The sequence below is a fragment of the Helicoverpa zea genome, chromosome 29 (assembly GCF_022581195.2).
Source record: "Helicoverpa zea isolate HzStark_Cry1AcR chromosome 29, ilHelZeax1.1, whole genome shotgun sequence".
In the NCBI taxonomy this organism is placed as follows: domain Eukaryota; kingdom Metazoa; phylum Arthropoda; class Insecta; order Lepidoptera; family Noctuidae; genus Helicoverpa; species Helicoverpa zea.
In genome coordinates, this window is record NC_061480.1 from 988632 (window position 1) to 1011760 (window position 23129).

At 37.7% G+C, this 23129-nt stretch overlaps 1 protein-coding gene across 1 annotated transcript in view; it reads right to left on the reverse strand.

Moving 5' to 3' along the window:
- The window catches only part of LOC124644094, a 61390-nt gene that overhangs the window by 19228 nt on the left and 19033 nt on the right, over positions 1-23129 (reverse strand). Inside the window, exons 15-35 of the mRNA XM_047183307.1 lie at positions 22654-22957; positions 21621-21922; positions 20556-20760; positions 19092-19259; positions 18390-18487; positions 18154-18227; positions 15563-15756; positions 15089-15211; positions 14955-15010; positions 14068-14223; positions 13216-13337; positions 12662-12762; positions 12046-12186; positions 9096-9211; positions 8267-8359; positions 7784-7939; positions 6188-6357; positions 5596-5800; positions 4337-4477; positions 1928-2115; positions 793-972 (exon numbers count right to left, since the gene is read on the reverse strand). Of these exons, the coding sequence (XP_047039263.1) occupies positions 793-972; positions 1928-2115; positions 4337-4477; positions 5596-5800; positions 6188-6357; positions 7784-7939; positions 8267-8359; positions 9096-9211; positions 12046-12186; positions 12662-12762; positions 13216-13337; positions 14068-14223; positions 14955-15010; positions 15089-15211; positions 15563-15756; positions 18154-18227; positions 18390-18487; positions 19092-19259; positions 20556-20760; positions 21621-21922; positions 22654-22957 (3293 nt within the window). The remainder of the gene's footprint in view (positions 1-792; positions 973-1927; positions 2116-4336; positions 4478-5595; positions 5801-6187; positions 6358-7783; positions 7940-8266; positions 8360-9095; positions 9212-12045; positions 12187-12661; positions 12763-13215; positions 13338-14067; positions 14224-14954; positions 15011-15088; positions 15212-15562; positions 15757-18153; positions 18228-18389; positions 18488-19091; positions 19260-20555; positions 20761-21620; positions 21923-22653; positions 22958-23129) is intronic.

Here is a 23129-nt window from a genome sequence, read left to right on the forward strand (position 1 = left end):
CGGGAATTACCCTAAATAATAAGTAGCGTTCATCAACACTGTTAACGAACGAAACTTTTTTTTCCCGATCGTCCACAGTGTCGACGAAAGGGTGTTACCGAGCGGGAATAACCCAGTCTGACAAGTCTTTTCAAAGAGTATTGGAATATTTGAAGTTTGGGTTGCCCGGGTAACCAACCAGGGGACCAGCATATTGGGAAAAGGCTAGACATATAATAATACTTACATTATAACTCCTAACACGCAACTCAGGTTGTGTGACAGACAAGATGGCCGCTGTCCTCTGTACGGCCGCGTCTCTGGCTCGCCACTCTTACATATGAACCTATAACGCAATGGGGCTCGATTCTGCTAAGTTAATAATGTGACTATTGGATAACAATTGAATCTCAATAGTAGTTTTAACCTTAGCGGGCATTTTGCTACTAATATAAGAAAATGACATTTCATTGGTGCCATTGGTCTGCCGGTAGTCTGTTCTACAATCATATTGCAATCGTAAATCAAGTGCAGACAATATGATTCATTATTGAATCACAGATCATAATTGAATCCTGATTGGATCTCAGTTGGATATCAATCGTATGTCGCTTAAGTAAAATTTGCAGAATCAAGCCCCAGTGCGTCTGACACCAGTCTTACCAAGGGGTATTGGGTTGCTCGGGTAACTGGGTTGAGGAGGTCAGATAGGGCAGTCGCTCCTTGTGGCACACTTGTACTCAGCTGCATCCGGTTAGACTGGAAGCCGACCCCAACATAGTTGAGTCAAGGCTAGGCACATAATATACTTACATTATAACTCCTAACACGCAACTCAGGTTGTGTGACAGACAAGATGGCCGCTGTCCTCTGTACGGCCGCGTCTCTGTACAAAGGTTCACCACTCTTACATATGAAGCGGCGCGTTTGTCCGTTTGTCAACAACGCTTTGACGACGCAAGGACGACAGATCGCGTCGGTGAATACTGAGATCTACAAATAAATAGAAAAAAAATAATACAAACGAACGTCCTAATTGAGAACTTTTAAGAACCCTAATTGAGGACTTTTAAGAATCCTAATTGAGGACTTTTAAGAATCCTAATTGAGAACTTTTAAGAACCCTAATTGAGGACTTTTAAGAATCCTAATTGAGGACTTTTAAGAATCCTAATTGAGTACTTTTAAGAACCCTAATTTAGAATTTTTGGGAAGTCGGTTAGAAATGTACATTTCAAGAGGGCAATATGTAACGCCGGCTACAAATAAAATTGTAGCATGTTTGAGACGATGTCACGGTAAAACGGCTTAACCAATTATGACGAAATTTGGTGTGGAGATAGATTGACATCTGGAGAAGATTATAGGGTAGATTCTATTATAGTTCGGCCATTCAGAGAATGCGTTCCTGACACGTCGCGATTGAACTGACGACGTAACTTTGCAATGGCGTTGCAGTTACGATAAAAATATTTTTGCTGGTTGTTTACCGTTTTAACAATTGAGGAGCATTAAAACAACATTATTATATCAATAATCAATGAATGTTATTACGTCGTCAGTTCAATCGCGACGTGTCAGGAACGCATTCTCTGAATGGCCGAACTATAGTTCTGAAGTTCGCTACTAATCGACCGCGCGTTGAAACTATCCTTATGATGAAAAATACTATGGCGCATGCGTTTAAACTGATTTCAGAAAGGCATAGTTATTGACGAGAGTATAAATATCAGGCTCTCAGGCTTATCTAAATCAAAATTTATATAAATAAAATGTTACACAAAAAATTTTAAACATCTGTTGAACACTTGTCTAAAAAATGTCAGAGTATGACGTTGAAAGGTCCGTTTTGCAGCCACACTTTTTTTAGGCAAGTGTTCAACAGATGTTTAAGTTTTTGTAATAAGGCTGTAATATGCATTTTTTAAATAGGAATATGTATACTTACTTGCTCAAAAAACTTAACGACATACACATTGTCTGGTAATCTTAACAGCCTCTGTAAATGCGCTTTCTTTCTCTCCAATATAGCTGGTGAGCATAGCTCGGGACATATTTGAGATAGCCTTAGAACTGATCTTTGAGTTTTTAAATGTAATTCATCTATAATTAGCTTTAATTCCTTCGCTTTGGTATCTGAAAAAAAAAAATATGGATTTTCATATTTAATCATTATAAGCCTTTGTATCTTCCCACTGCTGGGCTGCGGCCTCCTCTCACACGGAGAAGGATTGAGGAACTGAATATTCGCTTATAGAGTTGCTGCCTAGTTGTTACCAGATACTATTAGTTATTACCATTCTCGTAGTTTAAAAACATCATTTGAAAGTCACTTTCTCCAGTGTGAAGAAACTGCGCAAAAGTATTGTGTTTCTTTTTACCAAGAGTTAATACAACCCAGCATTTCATCAAATTAATTTCAGGATTAAAGAGATATTAATACCCATTGTTTCAATTACTTTCGACGATCTATAGGCAAGTATTACAACATTATGAACTTCGTTATATGTATTATATTATATACTTATAAGTTCTTTACGTATTTCTTTACCTCATAACATACGAAGAAAAATACAATACATCACAATTACCTTATATATACAACATGTAACTTAATTAGCGCACATCCTGAAATTAGTTTGTTCAGAATCGTTTACTGAAGCGATTTATATCATTTTTAATACAGGTATTTTTTTATCCCAAAAATAATTAAAACTACGGAAATTATTGTCATATTAACCCTGTACAGTCAAAACAAATTCAAATGGACCGTAACTCAAAGTAATAAGACTTCGTGTATTGTCGGCTTTTTCCGTAGTTTCGTTATGTTGTGTCGAGTCGAGCGGCGCGCGGCGCGATATTTGCGTGCGTAGTAGTATGATCAAAAAGTTCTCCAAGAATTGGTATAACTAATTTAGTAAATAACAATGCATATACATGTTAAATTAAAAATTCAGTGTATGTATTATGATTATAACATAATATTCTAATTGGGGTGTTTGAGGGTGTGCGTTATATAATTACGTTACATGTTGTATATGTATAAATATTACCTACTGAATAGCACATAAAGAATCCTGTGTCCAGTAGAACAAGAAAAGGCCATTATAAAAATTTTTAAAAATTAAATTTATTCAATTTTATTTTATTCATGTCTCTTCCAGACCTCGGGACTATAGAGTCCCGGATTTTTGGGAGGCGAACGTGGGGCCGAAGCCAACACGCTGAAGCCCTTTTGAGACAACTTTAATGAAATGGCGACACAAAACCGACGATTATCCCCGTATACACTATAGAAATGTACCCAAGGACAATCCCCGGTTCTGTGCTAAACTATTGCTATAGTTCGGCCATTCAGAGAATGCGTTCCTGACACGTCGCGATTGAACGATACTAACAGCGATTTACTTGCGTTGCAGTTACGATAAAAATATTTTTGCTGGTTGTTTACCGTTTTAACAATTGAGGAGCATTAAAACAACATTATTATATCAATAATCAATGAATGTAGTTACGTCGTCAGTTCAATCGCGACGTGTCAGGAACGCATTCTCTGAATGGCCGAACTATAACTATGGATGAAAACTACTTGGGCTATTGTGATGGGATGCTATAGTTCGGCCATTCAGAGAATGCGTTCCTGACACGTCGCGATTGAACTGACGACGTAACTACATTCATTGATTATTGATATAATAATGTTGTTTTAATGCTCCTCAATTGTTAAAACGGTAAACAACCAGCAAAAATATTTTTATCGTAACTGCAACGCCATTGCAAAGTTACGTCGTCAGTTCAATCGCGACGTGTCAGGAACGCATTCTCTGAATGGCCGAACTATAATGGACTAGGAATGGGGAAACTACGGGAACTATGGCACCTGCCGATGACAATGTATTAAATACATGTTAAAATGGCAGGTGGAGACTCGCCAACTCACTTACTGGGCCCCCGGGAATCAGTCACTGAAAAGCAACAAGAGGGCAACAGGGACATGAGCGGCTGAGAAGGGTGAGGATACCTCGGCGGACTTTAAACGCAGATCACGCGCTCCCTGTGGGTCCAGCATCACCGGCCCACTCGCCACTTACCACGAGGCACCTACCCTCCGAGCAGGACTAACCTTGCTCTAGCGACTCCACTCTGACCGGCCGATGAAGGCAAGCCAAGAGGCGGGAGACCTATCCCCCGTCATGCTTCACTCCGGCAGGCCGGAGATGGGGGACAGTATACTCTCCCTGGAGCACTCGGATATATAGCCCCGCGGGGTCGCTACTCCCCGTCATCCGCCTCAGATGCCCTGCGGGGCTTTTTTTATTATTAAAATTTATTCAAAAAAATTTATGAATATACATACCAATATCAGTAATATTTTCCAAGGCATAGAGTTTAGTTTTCAACGTATTCAGCGACTGATAGTCGGTCCCTCCGTGTTTAGTCTCAAACAGTCGGTTTTTCATCCTTTTGAAAATGCTGTTGAATTCGTCTTCATCTAGAACTGAAAAAATATTTTTTATTGTAAAAAAAGAAAAAAAAATATTTAAATTTTTTAGTTAGTGTCAACATGGATGAGCAAATCTCGATGGAATTCTATGTGTAAAAAAATAGGTATTCGTATACATTTTTCATCCATTTTAAATATTTGTTTACAATTTATATATTACTAGCTTCTGCCAGCGGTTTCACCCGCATCCAATGGGAACTACTTCCCGTACCGGGATAAAAAGTAGCCTATAGCCTTCCTCGATAAATGGGCTATCTAACACTGAAATAATTGTTCAAATCGGACCAGTAGTTCCTGAGTTTAGCGAGTTCAAACAAACAAACAAACTCTTCAGCTTTATAATATTAGTATAGATATATGCGTATTGGACAACTTTGTAAATGGAAATTCGATTTCAATCAAAATTTTGTGGGTACAAAACTACGGAAATATGTGTCACGCTTCTATTACAATTACCGTCTTACCACTAAAACTTTTAAACGTCAGTTTAAGAGTTATCTAAAAAAATGACAAATTATGACGTTGACATATGGTTCATTTTGCAGCCAAAATTTTTTTAGACAAGTGTAAAACAGGGGTTTAAGTTTTTGTAGTAAGGCCATTAATGTTTTTAGTTTTGATAATTTAACTAATTTAATTTGAGATCTACTCTGTGCATTTGGTTAAAATAGCGTACCTCCCTCAATAATTGGACTATCTAACACTGAAAGAATTTTTCAACTCAGAAAAACAGTTTTATAATATTTTAATATTAGTAAGCCGACAGGAACCGGCTTATAGGGACGCCTCGCCACTAGGGCTGCCATCCGTCCGGGTTTCCCCGGATTTGTCCTCGTTTTGACCCCGTCCGGGGGACGTCCGGGCGGGTTTTCAAAAAGCGTCCGGGGAAAACCCGGACACTTTTCATGTAAGAAAGCACCTAACTGTATTTCCGTATTTATCGGCATTATGATACAAAACACTAACCTCATTCGGTGTAAGAGTACCCGTCCGGGGAAAAAATGCGATTTACGCCAAATGTCCGGGTTTTTTTTAATCTTTGTCCGGGTTTGGCGAAATTCGAGATGGCAGCCCTACTCGCCACGGTAATATTAGTATGGACATATACTTACTATTCCGCCTCAACTCGCTACAATACTGTAGCAACGAATAATTAACATCACATATTAACTTGAAATACTCCTTACAAACATCCAACTGTATGTCTTGTAGTTTATTCAAATAATTTTCCGTTAAAACGTGTGTTGGCAACACTGCTAACACTTTCTTGAGTATGGCAACACTGAAGAAATCTAGGCGGTGGAATATACGGTGTACCTGAAAAAAAAAAATTGTGGGAACTACTGTCCGTACCGGGATAAAATATAGCCTATGTTACTCGGGAAGAGAGTAGCTTTAAAACAGTGAAATAGTTCTTTAAATCATTTCAGTAGTTTTGGAGCTTTTATGGTTCGGATAAACAAACAAAAAAATCCTATTTATTATATTAGGTTAGAAGTGTAGATAGATACAGATGAATAATTTTTAACCGACTAAAAAAACATTGTACATTATGTTTATGCGTGATTATCTCACGTTTGGCTGAACCGATGTTGATGCGGTTTTCAGCTTAGTATTTGTCAGACTTAAGATAAGTTAGGTATTACATATAGTTTTAGGCATTATTGAAGTAATTTTCTTTTGTAAAATGTTTTTTTTTTTTACCTTTTCAATAAAACTTTTGGCCGTAACATCGCTTATAGTAGTTTCATGATAAGCCAATCTGTTCAATAACACAGATATTAGTAAATTATGGTCTTCAGTCAAATTATAGTCCAGCATTTTTCCTATTATCTCAACCATCCTTTGTATAATGTCATTTTGTATAGATACATCTGAAAAAAAAAATGAAAAAAATATTATTTACTAAAAAGGAACAATATATTATATACACTGGCAACCCTGGTTTCACACGGCAAAGAAGTAGTATGTTATAAAAACCTGTATTAGTTATACAACATGTAACGTAGTTAACGCACACCCTCAAACACGCCAATTAGAATATTATGTTATAATCATAATACATACACTGAATTTTTAATTTAACATGTATATGCATTGTTATTTACTAAATTAGTTATGCCAATTCTTGAAGAACTTTTTGGTCATACTACTACGCACGCAAATATCGCGCCGCGCGCCGCTCGACTCGACACAACATAACGAAACTACGGAAAAAGCCGACAATACACGAAGTCTTATTACTTTGAGTTACGGTCTATTTGAATTTGTTTTGACTGTACAGGATTAATATGACAATAATTTCCGTAGTCTTAATTATTTTTGGGAAAAAAATGACCTATATTACAAATGATACAAATCGATTCAGTAAACGATTCTGAACAAACTAATTTCAGGATGTGCGTTAATTAATTAAAAAATTTTCTTAAAAAAGGAGGTTTTCAATTCGTCGATTTCTTAAATGTTCGCAATCTATCATATAATTTAGTCTAATTTAGTAAATTGTAAAAATAATTAATGTAATAGTGTAAATATTTAAATGAAATGAAATTATCCTTCATTTAGTAGGTATATCGGGTGTGTCGTTCACAATCACATTAAATCATATCTATGGCGAATTGTAAAAAAAATAACCTAATCCATTCAGTGGTTTAACCACAGGAGTCATTTTTCGTTTTTATAATTTACAACATCATGTGTAAAGCAAAGATAAAGTGAGGAGTATCGAATGTTTTGATCAGTTGACAGCTGTCAGTTTTCAAGGGAGAATTTCAGATGTTTGTAATGACTGACTTTTATAAGGTGTTCTAATTTTTGCACATTTTTATTCCATTTACTTTGTATGAAAAAATCATTTTCTTATTTTTACGTATTTTTCTTTTATCTTTGTGTTAATCGACATATATTAACCAGTATATTAACGCATTTCATTTAATGTGATTATGAACGACACACCCGATATAATTTAGTCGAAGTCGCTGGAAACCAATTTAGATTTTTTTGTTGGCGTTCCAAATATTTTCAGGAGTAATTTCGAGACAATGAATTCTAACACCTAATTCTAAAACTTGGTCTTCAAAAAGTACCCATTTAGACGCCAGACTTGCACCATCATTTTGAAAAAATAATTATTTTGATACTTAGGCTTGCACCATCATTTTGAAAAAAATTCTCTGCAAGACTCATTTTTTTCAAAAACCACGTTTAATACTAAAATGTCTAGATTGATACATCGTTACAAAATTACGTTTTCGCTTATTTTGTAATATATATGTTTTACAATTATCAAAATTCACTTACCATTATCATCCCACATTTCATCATAATACACCATACTAGTTTCGTATACCGATTTCAGAGTTTTCAAATCATTTGAAGACAATACTTTTGCTTTCTCCCGAATAATATAGTTAGTAACTGTTTGTAATACATCATTTAATTTATTAATTGATAATGCTGAAAATATGAATATTATTACATTAAAAAAACTAATTATACTTTGGACACCAATGACTGTGTGGCCGGATGGCACGTTAAACTGTAGGTCCCGGCTGTCATTGAACATCCTTGGCAGTCGTTACGGGTAGTCAGAAGCCAGTAAGTCTGACAACCAGTCTTACTAAAGTATTCGGTTGTCCGGGTAACTGGGTTGAGGAGGTCAGATAGGCAGTCGCTTCTTGTAAAGCACTGGTACTCAGCTGAATCCGGTTAGACTGGAAGCCGACCCCAACATAGTTGGGAAAAGGCTCGGGAGATGGTGAATATTATGTACCTAATACTTACATTGTAAATCATGATGTAGTCTTAATATCAACGTCTGCATAGAGACATTTGTTTCAAAAGTCGATTGAGACGCAAATCGAACTGTTTGTTTTTCTAGAATAAAAATACAATCAATTTTATTACGGCAGTGAAAAGGACTATATAAATGTAAAAAGCTAATTTCATTAAAAAAAAAGAATACATATTTCGGCTATACATATTTTTTCGTTTTTGTAATAAAAAATAAATCATTTGATCTTAAGTATTACTGTTACAGAATTTTTATCGTCCCACTATTGGGCTACGGCCTTCTCTCACACGGAGAAGGATAAGGAGAAGGAGAAGGATCACCTTAAATATTAAAAGTTTATTTTTAATTACAGTTACCCTATAACAGTTTGAGATATTTTATATACAAAAGCTAAGTTAAATAAACTTTTCTAGTATATCTTGGACACCAATGACTGAGGCAACATATTGAATTATTGGTGTAGGTGTACCTTAGCCCTCATATTAATTAATTTTCATCGATTTAAACTTGGAATTACTTTAGGCCGAAATTATTGATAAAGGGGTTCATGATAGTCGCTCATTCCTTCTCTTTATGAGAAGTGGCCACACTACGCACGTTAATATTGTTACACTTCTAAACTGCTGGGGAATTTGTTCCACCACTTCTTCCCAGCAAAAACACATAGGAAGTGGTGAAGGGCGGGCGTTTTGGGGGCTGTCTTTTGTAAATTTGATGTTCAAAAAGTGCTGATTTTCCAGCTTACTTTGAATAAATGACTTTTCATCTTTTAAATGAAATTGTAAATCAAAGTTGATTAACGAAATTTTTAAATATTACCTGCAGCATCCAAAGCCTTTTGCAGCAAGTTGGTATTATTCTCCCTGACGCCGAGACATCTGTAGGCTTTCACCTTCTCTTGTACCCATGGTAAAATTTCTGTGTCTAGTAGACGCCTAAGAGAAAATATATAAATATTAAGATATACTTAATTACTATTTATAAAATAGGGAATATTTCTTGTACACCAAACATGGACAAGGACATTACAAACAAATATACATATGTGTGAGTACAATGGGCGTAGGACGTCCACCAACGAGGTGGACAGACGACCTTATGTCGGTCGCCGTCGACGCTGGATGCAGGTCGCCTCCAACAGGTATCTGTGGAGATCTAAGGGGGAGGCCTATGTTCAGCACTGGACGTCCTATGACTGAGATGATGATGATGATGATGATGATGACAATAGGCGGTCTTATCGCTCAAAGCAATCTCTTACAGACAACCTTTAGATGATGGACTTTTGGATATAGAATACTATTTTTGAACTGAATCTATACATATAATAAATCTGTAAAAAAACTGTGTCTGTACATTGAATATATTAAAAAAATAATAATTGGGTGGGGTTTAGAAACAGTAATGGAGCACAAATCCAAAAAAAAAATTCTGTCTGTATGTCTGTATGTCTGTATGTCTGTATGTCTGTATGTCTGTTTGTTTGTACACGCTAATCTTCGGAACTACTGGACGGATTTCAATGATTTTTTCTTTGTTGTATCAGTATTAAGCCTGGTCAACATATAGGCTATAATGTATCTTCGAAACTTGAAGACCTGATGCAGAACACCAACAGACCAACAAAACTATAAGAGATACAAAAATGATGCCATGGCAAAAATTGTTTCATGTGATGAGCATTTTCAGCTGAGATAATAAATTTTAAGATCTGGAACACCTGATGTGGAACCCCAAGAGCCCAGCCTCTCTGTACCATATACAGGTATGGCGTTTTAGCAAAAGTTGTTCAATGTGATAAGCACTTTCTATTGACTTATACAAATTGAAGATCTAAAACACCTGATGTGGAACTCCAGGGGCCCAGCTAGACTGTAGCATATAGAACTTTGACGTTTTAGCAAAAGTTATTCAATCTGATAAGCACTCTCTAAAACACCTGATGTGGAACTCCAGGAGCCCAGCTAGACTATAGCATATGAAGACATGACGTTTTAGCAAAAGTGGTTCAATCTGATAAGCACTCTCTATTGACGTATAAACATCGAAGATCTGGAACACCTGATGTGGAACTTCAAGAGCAATACTGCACTTGAAATGTATAGAAATGAATGTTATGAAATAGGTATGGTGAATCAAAAAAAGTAATTAGTCCGTCTTTTAGATAACCCTAAAATAATGGACACGTATTTTTCTTTTCTCTCTCTCACTAACAAATAATAACGAAGATACAACAACGCTTGAATTTCGTTTTAAGTCACTGCTTAGTACAAATTTTACATATCTAGACGTGGCGTCACGAGCCCCCACTCTCCGACTTTGTTGCGTTATATCTCATTATTATTTTGTATGTCTCTTCCATACCTCGGGACTACAGAGTTCCGAATTTTTGGGAGGCAAACGTGGGGCCGAAGCCAACACGCTGAAGCCCTTTTGAGACAACTTTTATTAAATGGTGACACAAAACCGACGATTATCCCTTTATACACTATAGAAATGAACCCAAGGACAATCCCCGGTGGACGTCGTTAAAAAAAGACAATCCCCGGTTCTGTGCTAAACTATTGCTAACTATGGAGGAAACTACTTGGGCTATTGTGATGGGATGTTAGTGGATGACAATGTATTAGGTACATGTAAAAATGGCAGGTGGAGACTCGCCACCTCACTTACTGGGCCCCCGGGAACCAGTCACTGAATAGCAACAAGAGGGCAACAGGGACATGAGCGGCTGAAGGGTAAGGATACCTCGGCGGACTTTAAACGCAGATTACGCGCTCCCTGTGCTTACCATGAGGCACCCACCCTCCGAGCAGGGCTACTAATCCTGCTCTAGCGACTCCTCTTTGGACGGCCAAGCCAAACCAGAGGCGTGAGACCTACCCCCGTCATGGTTCACTCCGACCGGCCGGAGATGGGGGCAGTATACTCTCCCTGGAGAACTCAGTATATATAGCCCCGCGGGGTCGCTACTCCTCATATCTCATTATTATTGTCGTTATTATCTCAAGAGCCTTTGTCCCAATTATGTTAGGGTCGACTTCCAGTCACGATGCAACTGAGTACCAATGTTTTACAAGGAGCGACTGCCTATCTGACTTACTGGCTTCTGACTATCCATAACGACTGCCAAGAATGTTCAATGACAGCCGGAACCTACAGTTTAACATCCCCTCCAAATAACGGTCATTGGTATCCAAAATATACGTAGAAAGTACATACGAACTTAGAAAACTTGCATTGGCAGGCACTTGCCAGACCTGGAATCAAAGACGCACGCTCATATTTGAGAGATTGGTTCTTTACCCACTAAACCACCACGACTTCCACTAAGTCACCACGACTTTGTCATCTATTTAATGTTTTTTTGCGTAATAATACGTGTAATATTTTTGCCACACACAACTTAAATGCGGACTAATTAGAATCACTACTTTTATCCCTATGGTCACGTCTATTGCGGTTCAGTTCTCAGCGTTTTGTTTAGTCTGCTGTGCTTTTGCCGTTAAAGTACAAAAATGAAATATATGGAACGTTTCTAATGGTTATGCGTATTCCGTTGTTTTCAAGTCAACGGGCCCTTAAAATTAAATATCAGACAATTCAGATCTTTGATTTTGCTGACCCCGTAGTCGCTGGCATAAGGGACAGGATCCGCGTACGAAGTCGCGGGCAGAAGCTAGTTATTAAATAAACAGTAATACCCGGATTGCCTACAAATGGAATATAGAAACATTTAAGAAAACGGCTAGGCAAGTAATAAACTTACTGTTTATTCCTCTCGACACACTGCAAAGCGACAGAAGGTATTTGCCTCCGATTCGCTTCTCTGCAGTAGAAGAGTTCGTCGGAACTCAGAGAGACGCGGTCAGAACTGTCAGAGTCAGACAGCTGGTTGTAGTATGACGACCTGAAAATGCAAATAAAAATAAAGTAAGAATAAATTATCTGATGCTTTTAAATTTTTCCGATTTTTTTAAAACAAACATTTTTTTTGTATATTAGTGAATAGTAAAATTTTCTACCTAACATATAACATGCACAAATTTTAGTCAAGGGAATTGTGGCATCCCCTTTTATCGCGCTTGCTGTTGCTTCTAACAAAGTCATGTCAATTGATTTTAGGATCTATTTCAATGACTACAAAGTCTATAATAGTTTGACATAAAATTGGCCCCTAGTTTGAAGAGCACTTCTAACAATAGTCAATAATAAGTTCGAAATTAGTTTTATTAAGGCATGTGCCATATTCACCGACAACATAAACTTAAAAAAACTGTTTAGACTACATTTTCAAAGTAAACTGTTGTTTTAGGAATTAACAGACGTTTATATTTTCAGTGAAAATGCGTACACATGAAATATGTAATTGTAGTTATAATTACCTGATCATAAGCCGGGCCGCCCATTCAGCAAGACAGTCGCTGGGAGCTATTTCTCCAAATATCTTGCTCTCATTTTGATTCCATTGCAGCGCTTCGATTATCTGAAAAATGAACGTAAATTACTAAATATCTGTACCTACTATTATTATACCACAGTTTGTTTTTTTTTTCTAGTTTGTTTCAATGCGTTCCCATTTTAAAACATATTTCACTGTTGGATAGCTACACTCTTCCCGTAGAACATAGGCTATATTTTATCTCGGTACGGACAGAAGTTCCCTCGGGACGCGGGTGAAAACGAAAGAAAACGGCTAGTATGCTATATTTTATCTTTATACAGGAAAAAGTTCCCCCGGAACGCGGTTTGAAATCTGGTGTATGTAAATATAGACAAAGTTTTAAAATGATAAAAATAAATAAGTATAGTTAAAACAATGACGGTAGATATAACAAAGTGTCTGGTCGGCCATCTGTCTGTCTGTTTCAGCCAGTTGATTCTGTTCACCGTCATATAATATAATCTGATATATTAGTATAGATAATATATAACTTACGGCAGATATAACAAAGTGTCTGGTCGGCCATCTGTCTGTCTGTTTCAACCAGTTTATTTTGTTGACTGTCACTTCCTCCGGGTAATGAGACGCCACCATTTTGTTAAACCAAAGGTTGTAATCTGTGGGATTAAGTATTCAAATTAAAACAAATAAAAAATCATTTATTCAAACTTGGCTGCCAAACAGCACTTTTTGAAAGTCAAGAATTTACATAAGACAGCCCCCAAAACGCCCACCCTTCACCACTTTCTATGTGTTCTTGCTGAGAAGTAAAGTCGTGATGGCCTAGTGGGTAAGGGCACCGACAGGGCACGATCGCCGTTCTGTGTCGGCGCCCTAAAAAACCAACCTTTTAACTACAGGTCAGTCAGGCAAGTACCAATACAACATTTCTAAGTTTGTATGTACTTCCTAAGTATATCTTGGACACCAATGACTGAGTAAAGGAGAAGGAACACATCTTGAGGAACTTGGACTATAAAGTCTGAAATCGCCAATACGACCATTTCTTCTCCGTATGAGAAGAGAATGAAAAGTCTGATGACTAAACATCAAAATAACTTATATACTTTCATACGGGTAAGGTTAACTACTATTGGTACCTAAGGGTGTTATTAGACCAACCGATCAATCGTCGATCGACGGAATCGATCGATGTCGATCGACTGGTCTAATAGCTTTACTTTGCTGGGCTAATAGCGGGCGGTCAGCGGGTGACGTGACGGCGTCGTCTACTAATCCATTCTGCCATCGAACAATGCCGTCGATCGACGATTGATCGATTGGTCTAATAACACCCTAAGCAATATCGCGAGGCATAGCTAGTTACACCATTAATAAAGTACTTACCAAGTTTCTTATTATCTGTATCAAAATAATTTCTCAAAGAAACAGTGAAATCTTCATTACTAGTCCACAACGGGGGTAAAGATTCTTCAATCTGTCTCTTATCTTGTATTCTTAAATCATCCCAGTTGGATAATGTACCAAATATATCGATTAAGCCTGAAAAAGAACACGATTTCAATTATGTACTTAAAATCGGCTCTTAGGTCTGACAAATATATAAATATATACGAGTATATCACCGATAAAAAAATAACCTAAAATTAAATAAAAGCAACGTATAAAGAAAAATAACTATAAAACGAAGTTATGCTACACAAAAATATACGTAATATTATAATATAAATAAATACTGAAATATTATACTTCATACTACTAACTATTATATAATCTGTGATACTACTATATTACATTAAACGCCTTCCTCTCTTCTAACTATTTTGCTGTGCCCATCAGGGTCCATAATTGTGACTACCTCTATTATTTTATATTTTCCACCAAATGTACATTATGGAATGCAATAAATGATATGATATGATATGATATGAAATACTATGCTGAAAATTTCATGAAAATCGACTAAGTTAAACGAGACAATCATAATAATTACATGTTAAATTGAGAACCTCCCTAATAGTGAGATTTAGACTAATATTATAAAGAAGAGTTTGTTTGAACGCGCTTATCTGAGGAACTTTTAGAACAATTTGAAAATTTTCTTTCAATGTTAGATAGCTTATTTATTAAGAAAGGCTTTATATAGGCTACATTACATTTGTTACAGAAATAAAACATGTTGTATTGTATTGTATTGTATTATGTCCGAATGCGCGGATAACTCTTTGAAATGTGGGTAAAATCGTTGGCAGGAGATAGTAATAAAAATGTACCTTGCAACGAAAACTCCTGGTCTCTCATAGTGGTATCTGGATCTTCTTTCATCATACTGAAATTAACAAAAAAACAAACAATTAACATTTACAATAGCGACTTTGTTTTATACTGTGTAGTGAAGATTTCTTACCTGAATGTAAAAAGGTTTTTATCGCCACTTCTGAGTAAAATATCTTCCAATAATATATTCGTATATGAATACCCTTCGCTGTTTTTAACTGTTAACTTCAAAGTTTCTATTGATTGCTTAAATCTGAAAATAATAAATATTACAATTATTTTATTAAATTATCTGCGTTGCCTTTTCCCAACTATGTTGGGGTCGGCTTCCAGTCTAACCGGATGCAGCTGAGTACCAGTTCCTTACATGGAGCGACTGCCTATCTGACCTCCTCAACTCAGTTACCCGGGCAACCCAATACCCCTTGGTTTGATTGGTGTCAGACTTACTGGCTTCTGACTACCCGTAACGACTGCGAAGGATGTTCAATGACAGCCGGGACCTAGTAGTTCCTTCGATAAACTACTAGAATCAGATGATTAAGAATAACATATAAGCTTCTTTTTACCCACATGCGGGAACTAATAGTTTTAGTTTACTCACCCTTGAATACAGCAGACATCTCTAACAAATATCCTACAGGCGTCGAGAACTAATGGCGTCAAACAATTAGGCGGTTCCCTCATAATATGAGACAGCTGTTTAGCCATTACAGAGTTGAGATCGAACCTGCGACCCGTACCTTGGAGACATTTCATTATCTGCGAGCAGAGCTCTTGACATACTTCGGTGTTTGTCTGAAAAATATGTAGGTATAAGTGTGGTGAAAATGTAAAAAATATTTGCCGACTTCAAAAATAGGAGGTTCTCAGTCTGATCTTTATGTATGTGTGTAAGTATCTCACATTTGATTGAACCAATTTTGAGGCAGTTTTGAACATAGTAAATATTTGTCACCAGTGCCGTAACTAGGGCGGTGCCAGCGGTGCCCAGGCACAGGGCGCAGACCCTGGAGGGGCGCAGAAATGACCAGACCAGTATCTAGTTTTGTTTCATGCATGGTAGTGACTAGGTACATTTTGTTTTATTGCGAATATGGTGTAGACGCGCCTTCTGTACTATCTATATCTATATGGCATTTTTCAAACGATCTTGAAACAACAACACTTGTAAAGGTGGTTTCATATTTGTCTGATGTGTCGTGACGTGACGCGTCAGAACGGTATCGGTTTCATACATTTAGTACTAGCTGGTGCCCGCGACTTCGTCTGCGCAGGATTAGTATTTCGAACAATATGTTTATAAATTGTAGCCAGTAGCGGCTTTAGGGTAGGGCGCGGTTGGGCGACGGCCCAGAGCGCCGGACATAAGGGGCGCCGCAGGCGCCCCCAACCAATCCTTGATCAGAATTTTACTCCTATTTTTGTTTTAATTTTCATCAAAGATCGCAGCTTACAAGAACTGTATCCAAATGTATGGATAGCATCAGGGCCGCCTTAACCTATGGTGCATGGTGTGCGAATAACCCGGGCGCCGCGGGCTCAGGGGCGCCGCGGTACTCTCCTGGACCAAGAAATTTCAATTAAATTAATGTATTGTCATACAATGCCGGGCGCGTTAGATACACTACTTTTATGTCCCAAAACTCAAAAATTTTCGCGCTCGCTTCGCTCGCGGTTTCTTTACACTTACGTTTTCTTCACATATAGCTACTTTGAATTTAATGTCCCAATACTCAAAAAAATTCGCGCTCTCTTCGCTCGCGGCTTCTTCACTTCACAGTCGCCTTTTATTATATATATTAAGGACTTTTAGTGATCCAAATCTCAAAAAAGCTTTTTCGGGCTTGCTTCACTTTATAGTTGTTTTTATTTTTCAAAATTTTTTTGTCTACCCTAGCAAAAAGGTAGCGTCGTTTTTAAGTCCTTTTATTAATTAGAAAGTAACTTCTAGTTTCTATTTATGGTACTACTTTAAGTCCCAAAATTTTAATTCATAGGCGCCAACACCAACAAAGAGCTATCTACGTTTGGACTACATTTTAAGTCATTTTTGTTTTGAGTTCTAAAATATAACAAAATATTTCGGGCTCGCTTCGCTCGCGCAATCACAACCTGTGTTCCCGTGTTTTTGCATTCACCTACCAGCAATAACTTATGTACGATTGGGCTACATTTTAGGTAATTTTTGCTTGGACTTGTGAACTATTTAAAAAAAATTCGCGCTCGCTTCGCTCGCGCAATCGGTAACTACATATATTATGTCTCTGTTTTTCGTAAGGGTATGAATTGCAGTTGGGGGCGCCGTAGAAATCTCGCCCAGGGCGCTAGTAGAATTAAAGCCGGCACTGATTGTAGCCTATGTGTTATTCTGATGTATAAGCTATATTATTGTAAAGTTTCATTAAAATCCATTCAGTAGTTTTTGCGTGAAAGAGTAACAAACATCCATCCATCCATGTATACAAACTTTCGCGTTTATAATATTAGTAGGATGGTAACGTTCACACTAGTGCGTATCGTGTTGTGTTGTGATGGCTTATGTATGGAACCGATACAGTTCTGACGCGTCACGTCACGACACATCAGACAAATATAAATCCACCTTGTCTTGCTCGCAATATTACATACACAAACAAAAGTACTTATACCGTAACTATGAGACAATTTCTGTCTATATTCATTTGGAGGGCGCCACTTCTAACTTAGAAGTTCTAAGCAAATCTGTCAATCTAGCTGAGGAGATATACATATAGTTCACGTTACGCTATCATTGCTGTCAGCCACATTCATTGGTCCTCCCTTTATCTTTGATTTTATTCATTAACTACGTGCGGCGTTACTGACGCACTAGCGTGCGAGAGATAGACTTTGAATAAACAATTTTTATCTTAAAGAAATCTACTAAGTACCTATACCTTCGTAAACAAAAAATAGATAGATTTATTTTTATGCACATTTGTCCACTTTATTGTCAGAGCCTGGTTAGAGCATTTTTCAAGGGCGCAGTTTTGAAAGCTCGCACCGGGCGCATAAAAGGCCAGTTACGGCACTGTTTGTCACACTTAGGAAAAGGTTTTAGGAATACCTATCCATTTTTTTTAACGACTGTTCCATGTTTTTTTCATAAGCTTTTCACAAAATATAGAATTATTAATGAGGAAATGTGTAATGTACCAAAAACATCAAAAATACCTTTGAAAATTGCAGAAATACGCCTAAGATTTCTGTTATAGTCATCTGTACATTGATCTCTCGGCTTGGCGATGCTGAAAATAATAAAAAATACTTCATTGTCAGTAGTCAAATCGCCGATGTGAGCAATGCGCGGCAAGTATACGGCTGGTTATGGTTTGGTTATCGTTATAGTTAAATGATGCAACTCACCCTTAGTAATAAAAGCATCTATAGTATTGAATAGCAGTACATACCTTTTATAGTTCTCTGTCTATATGTGACTCCAGATCTTACAACCGTTCTAACATTGGTCCGAGTTCGCCTTGTAGTGCTTTCAAATGATTTCAAAAGGCTGTAATAAAGAAACCAGGTTAATATGTCGAAAGTTTGTGAATGTATGTTTGTTACTTCTTAAACGGGTGAACAACTGAACGGATTCTAATAAAACTTGGCAGTAAAATAGCTTATAGGTGAGAACATCACATATACAATTTTTAATAAAATTAAAATTATCCACATGCGCGAAGTAGTTCTTACGGGACGCGGGTGAAATTACCGGCATATGTACAGTACAGTATGTATGTATATACATATTTACTTATATGCATCGTATTAATATTTCTACGGATACGAGTTGCCCGGGTAACTGGTTTGAGGAGGTCAGATAGGCAGTCGCTGCTTGTGGCACACTGGTACTCAGCTGCATCCGGTTAGACTGGAAGCCGACCCCAACATAGTTGGGAAAAGGCTCGGCAGATGCATATGGCTGATCAAAAGGTGAAGGAAAACATGTTGAGGAAACCTGGACTATATACATAGTCTGAAATCAGCAACCGCATTGAGCAAGCGTGGTGATTAACGCTCAATCCTTCTCCGTGTGAGAGGAGGCCGCAGCCCAGCAGTGGGACGATAAAAAGGCTGTGCTGACGAAATAATATTAAATAAATTCTTCCTACCTCTGCGGCAACCCCTGGTCTCTCAAAGCAATGACCTTGAAAGCCTCCTGACTCCTCAGATCGCTGAAGAGCATCTCCAGGAGTTTGGCACCACATTTACTTAGATCCAGTACATCATTGTATGACACACTGCATTGGTATACTATTATGAAGAATAGTTCGGCGAATCTGTAATTTGGGAGAAAAAGGGCTGATTATAATAATATTTAAATGAGAAGGAATAAAGAAAATATGTTCAACTAGCTTTTGCCCGCGACTTCGTTCGCGTGGAATAGTGACTACCAGCAGATTTGTGTGTAATGACACCATTGCGCGATTAACGCCATCTATCTACGGAGCATAGGAACAGCTCGACATTTGACCAATAGATGGCACTGTATGTCCGTAATAAATTTTATTTTTTATTTTTATTTTTTGTAATAAAAACTATCCTATGTCCTTTCTCAAGTTTCAAACTATGTCTGTACCAAATTTCACACAAATCGGTTCAGTAGTTTAGGCGTGAAGAAAAGACAGACAGAAAGACAGACAGACAGACAGACAGACAGACAGAGTTACTTTCGCATTTATAATATTAGTTTGGATTATGGGACTAAATAAGTGTATTTAAACTAAAAACGCCCTGAACTTAACTGATTTGATAAAAACTTTGTACTATTTTTGTTACTTCTTCTTTTGTGTGTTTACTGTGTGCACATAAATCCAAACTAATATTATAAATGCGAAAGTAACTCTGTCTGTCTGTCTGTCTTTCTGTCTGTCTGTCTTTCTGTTTTTATTACAAAAAAAAAAAAAAAAAATATTCCGGACATACAGCGCCATCTATTGGTCAAATCAAAAATCTGCTGGTAGTCACTATTCCACGCGAACGAAGTTGCGGGCAAAAGCTAGTGGTTAAATTAATAAAAAAAAACCATGTTATGATGTTACACTATATCTGGGTGACATAGGTTATAGAGGTAGTTTTCCCCGGGACGCGGATGAAACCCGGAGGTAAACTTATTATTATGAAAAGTAAAAAAGTTAAATGGATATATGTTTAATACTCTTCCACGACAAAACTGACAAACGGATTCTGATGGAACTTGGCAGGAGAGTAGCATATATATAGTTATCAGCACGAATCTTGAGCTCTGACCTTCACCTGCGCAGAAGTGATTTATCCCTTTTGTGGTATTCGTGAGGCGCGGGGGCGGGCTAAAGCGGTGATTGGCCCGCAGTGCATCGCGTCATAGTCGTCACTCGGGATTGGTTCTTTGCTAATAAATCACTTATGCGCAGATGTAGGTCAGAGCTCAAGATTCGTGCCGATAACTATACATCTAAGAATAATACTTTTTACCTAGGTGCGGAAACTAGCTTTCTCAATGTTCAAAACATTTTGTCACAGAGAGAGAAGACAGTTTATCCGAATGCACAAAATTGCTCTCTCAGAAAACTCCAAAAAAGTTAAGTTTCACATACCTCATATTAAAATCTTTCGAAATACACTCTTCAACGCCCTCTGTCATCATTTTGGAAATATCATCATCATTGTCAAAGAGACCTTTGAATATATTTTCCAAAACTAGTTTTTCATAAGTAGTTTGTGTATCAATAAGGTCTAATATTGGACTGGTGTCTATGGCTTTCCTTTTGAAAGGGTTTTGGTTTTCGCGTTTGACTAGATCTGAAAATGTATGATAAATTCATCATGCTATTAACCATATTGCTATAAAAATCTATGAGATAGGATAGAGAGCGACGCTGTGGACCATAGATTAAAACTGTTTAGTATTAAGTTTTTTTAGTGTTATTTCTGTTTTTGTCATAATAATTGTATACGTGTGCGTCTGCGCAAAAATAAATTATTTTTCTTTCTTTTCTTTCTTCTTTCATATTATACATTCAAATACTAGACACATTTTTCTGATTAAAAAATCTGTGGAGTTGAAGACTTTGCTGATCTTAGGAGCTACTGGACCTATTTGAAGTATTTCGGTGTTAGGGTGCGTCCACATCTGGCGAATGCGCCGCGAATGCGCAGCACGCGAGCCGATCGCGAGCTGTCCGCGAGCTGCGCGCGTGCATTTTTGTTCGTGCGCCGCTTCTGCTTGGCCCGCGCTTGCTCGCGCGCGACCTAAGCGCCGCACGCGAGCGGCGCGCAGGCGCAAGCGACGTCTGCCATCTTCGATAGTACTGAGCCAATATACGGAACTGTAAGGGCGAGAACTGATTGCGCGCAGATCGCGCGCCGCTCGCGCGCTCTATACGAGCCTTGCGTGAGTTGCGCTAAAGAGGCGCACCGAACTATTGCAGTGACTGCACGCGCGCAGCTCGCGGACAGCTCGCGATCGGCTCGCGTGCTGCGCATTCGCGGCGCATTCGCTAGATGTGGACGCACCCTAACAAATACTGTGCTGAAAACCGCAACAAAATCAGTTCAGCCAAGCGAAACAGTCACGTACATACATACATATGGGTCAAAGTAAGACCTTCTTTTTTTGAAGTCGGTTAAAGAGTAGGTATTAATAAATTTTAAAAACTTACCTTTAAAAGCAGCCAAAAATACACCGAACGCTTCTTTCCTTACTTGTACAGAAGAACTTTTAGAATTAACTCCGACCATTTTCAAAATATCCTCTCTATCAAACATTTTCATGAATTTCAGGCTATTTCTAACTATTTTCATAGCCTCTAACCTCAGATCGCTGTCTAAGAGTTCTCTTAAGTTAATAGTTTCCAGCATTTCAGTGAAAAAGTCGTCTGAATTTGGAAAATGTTCTAAATAATTAGCTATTATTGTTAGACATTTTGATTTTTCGAGTTTTGGCGCTAAATCTGTTATTATTCTGAAAAATGTATGAATTTTTGTTAATATTCTTCATGACTTACAGCCAGTTTCTTCATCAAAAGTCAAAGCCAAAGTAATGTCATTAAGTAAAAGTAATGGTCAAATTAGTTTTTCACGATTTTATCTATTAGTATTGCTATTACTTTAGCCTTGAAAATACGAATTTGAACGTTACTTATACTTTATGACATTACTTTGGCTTTTACTTTTGATGAAGAAACTGGCTGTAAGTTACAGCCACCTGTATTGGAAGATGGACCACGAAGGCACGTTAAACTGCTGGGCCCCGGCTGTTTTTTTTTTGATGTTACATCTTCAAATGACCTCTCCCGCTGTGGGTGCAGCGTGAGGGAGTGTCAGACTCTACTGACTAAAACCCACCATGTTCCTTCTGAAGCCCTTTATGTACCAGTGCCGCGGGAACTCGCGCGAACAATCAACAGCCCCGACAGGCTTTGGCCCTAGTGGGCCTCACTGTGCTTTGCTGACTCTCCTTGAAAGGTTCCGGCTGTCATTTCAACATCTTTGGCAGTCGTTACGGGTAGTCAGACGCCAGAAAGTCTGATAACCTGTCTTACCCACAGGTATCGTTTTGCCAGTGTAACTGGGTTGAGGTCAGATAGGCAGTCCCTCCATGTGGCACACTGGTACTCAGCTGCATCCAGTTAGACTGGTAACCGACCCCAACATTAAGGAAACGGCTAGGCAAATAAAGATTATTCAACTTACTTCAACTGGTTAAAATCACAGCACTCCTTACAATATTTCTGCGCATAAAACAATATTTTCACATAACCGCTATAAGCATTAGAACTTCTAGCTCCATTTAAAATATTCCAGAATTTAGTTAAAAACTCCTTCCTTGTCTCTGGGTCTGCCATAGACAATGCTAGACCGGAAACTTCCGCTAACTTCACGTTGCCTCCCCAATGGTTTGAATCGGTATTAAGAAATATGGTTGGTAACAATTCTGGTAGATATATGTGATTTCTTAATAATCGTTCTAGTATTGGCAGGTAGTCTTTTTGGCTATCTGTTGGGGAGAAAAAAATATTGTTAATCTATGATCTTTTAACATATATTGATAACTCTTTATCTAATAATATAATTAGAAACCTACATACTTACAGGTCAAACTCAGAACCTCTCTTTTTAAAGTCGGTTAAAGTACTAAAACCTTCTCCTGAATGTAACAAATACTCTTC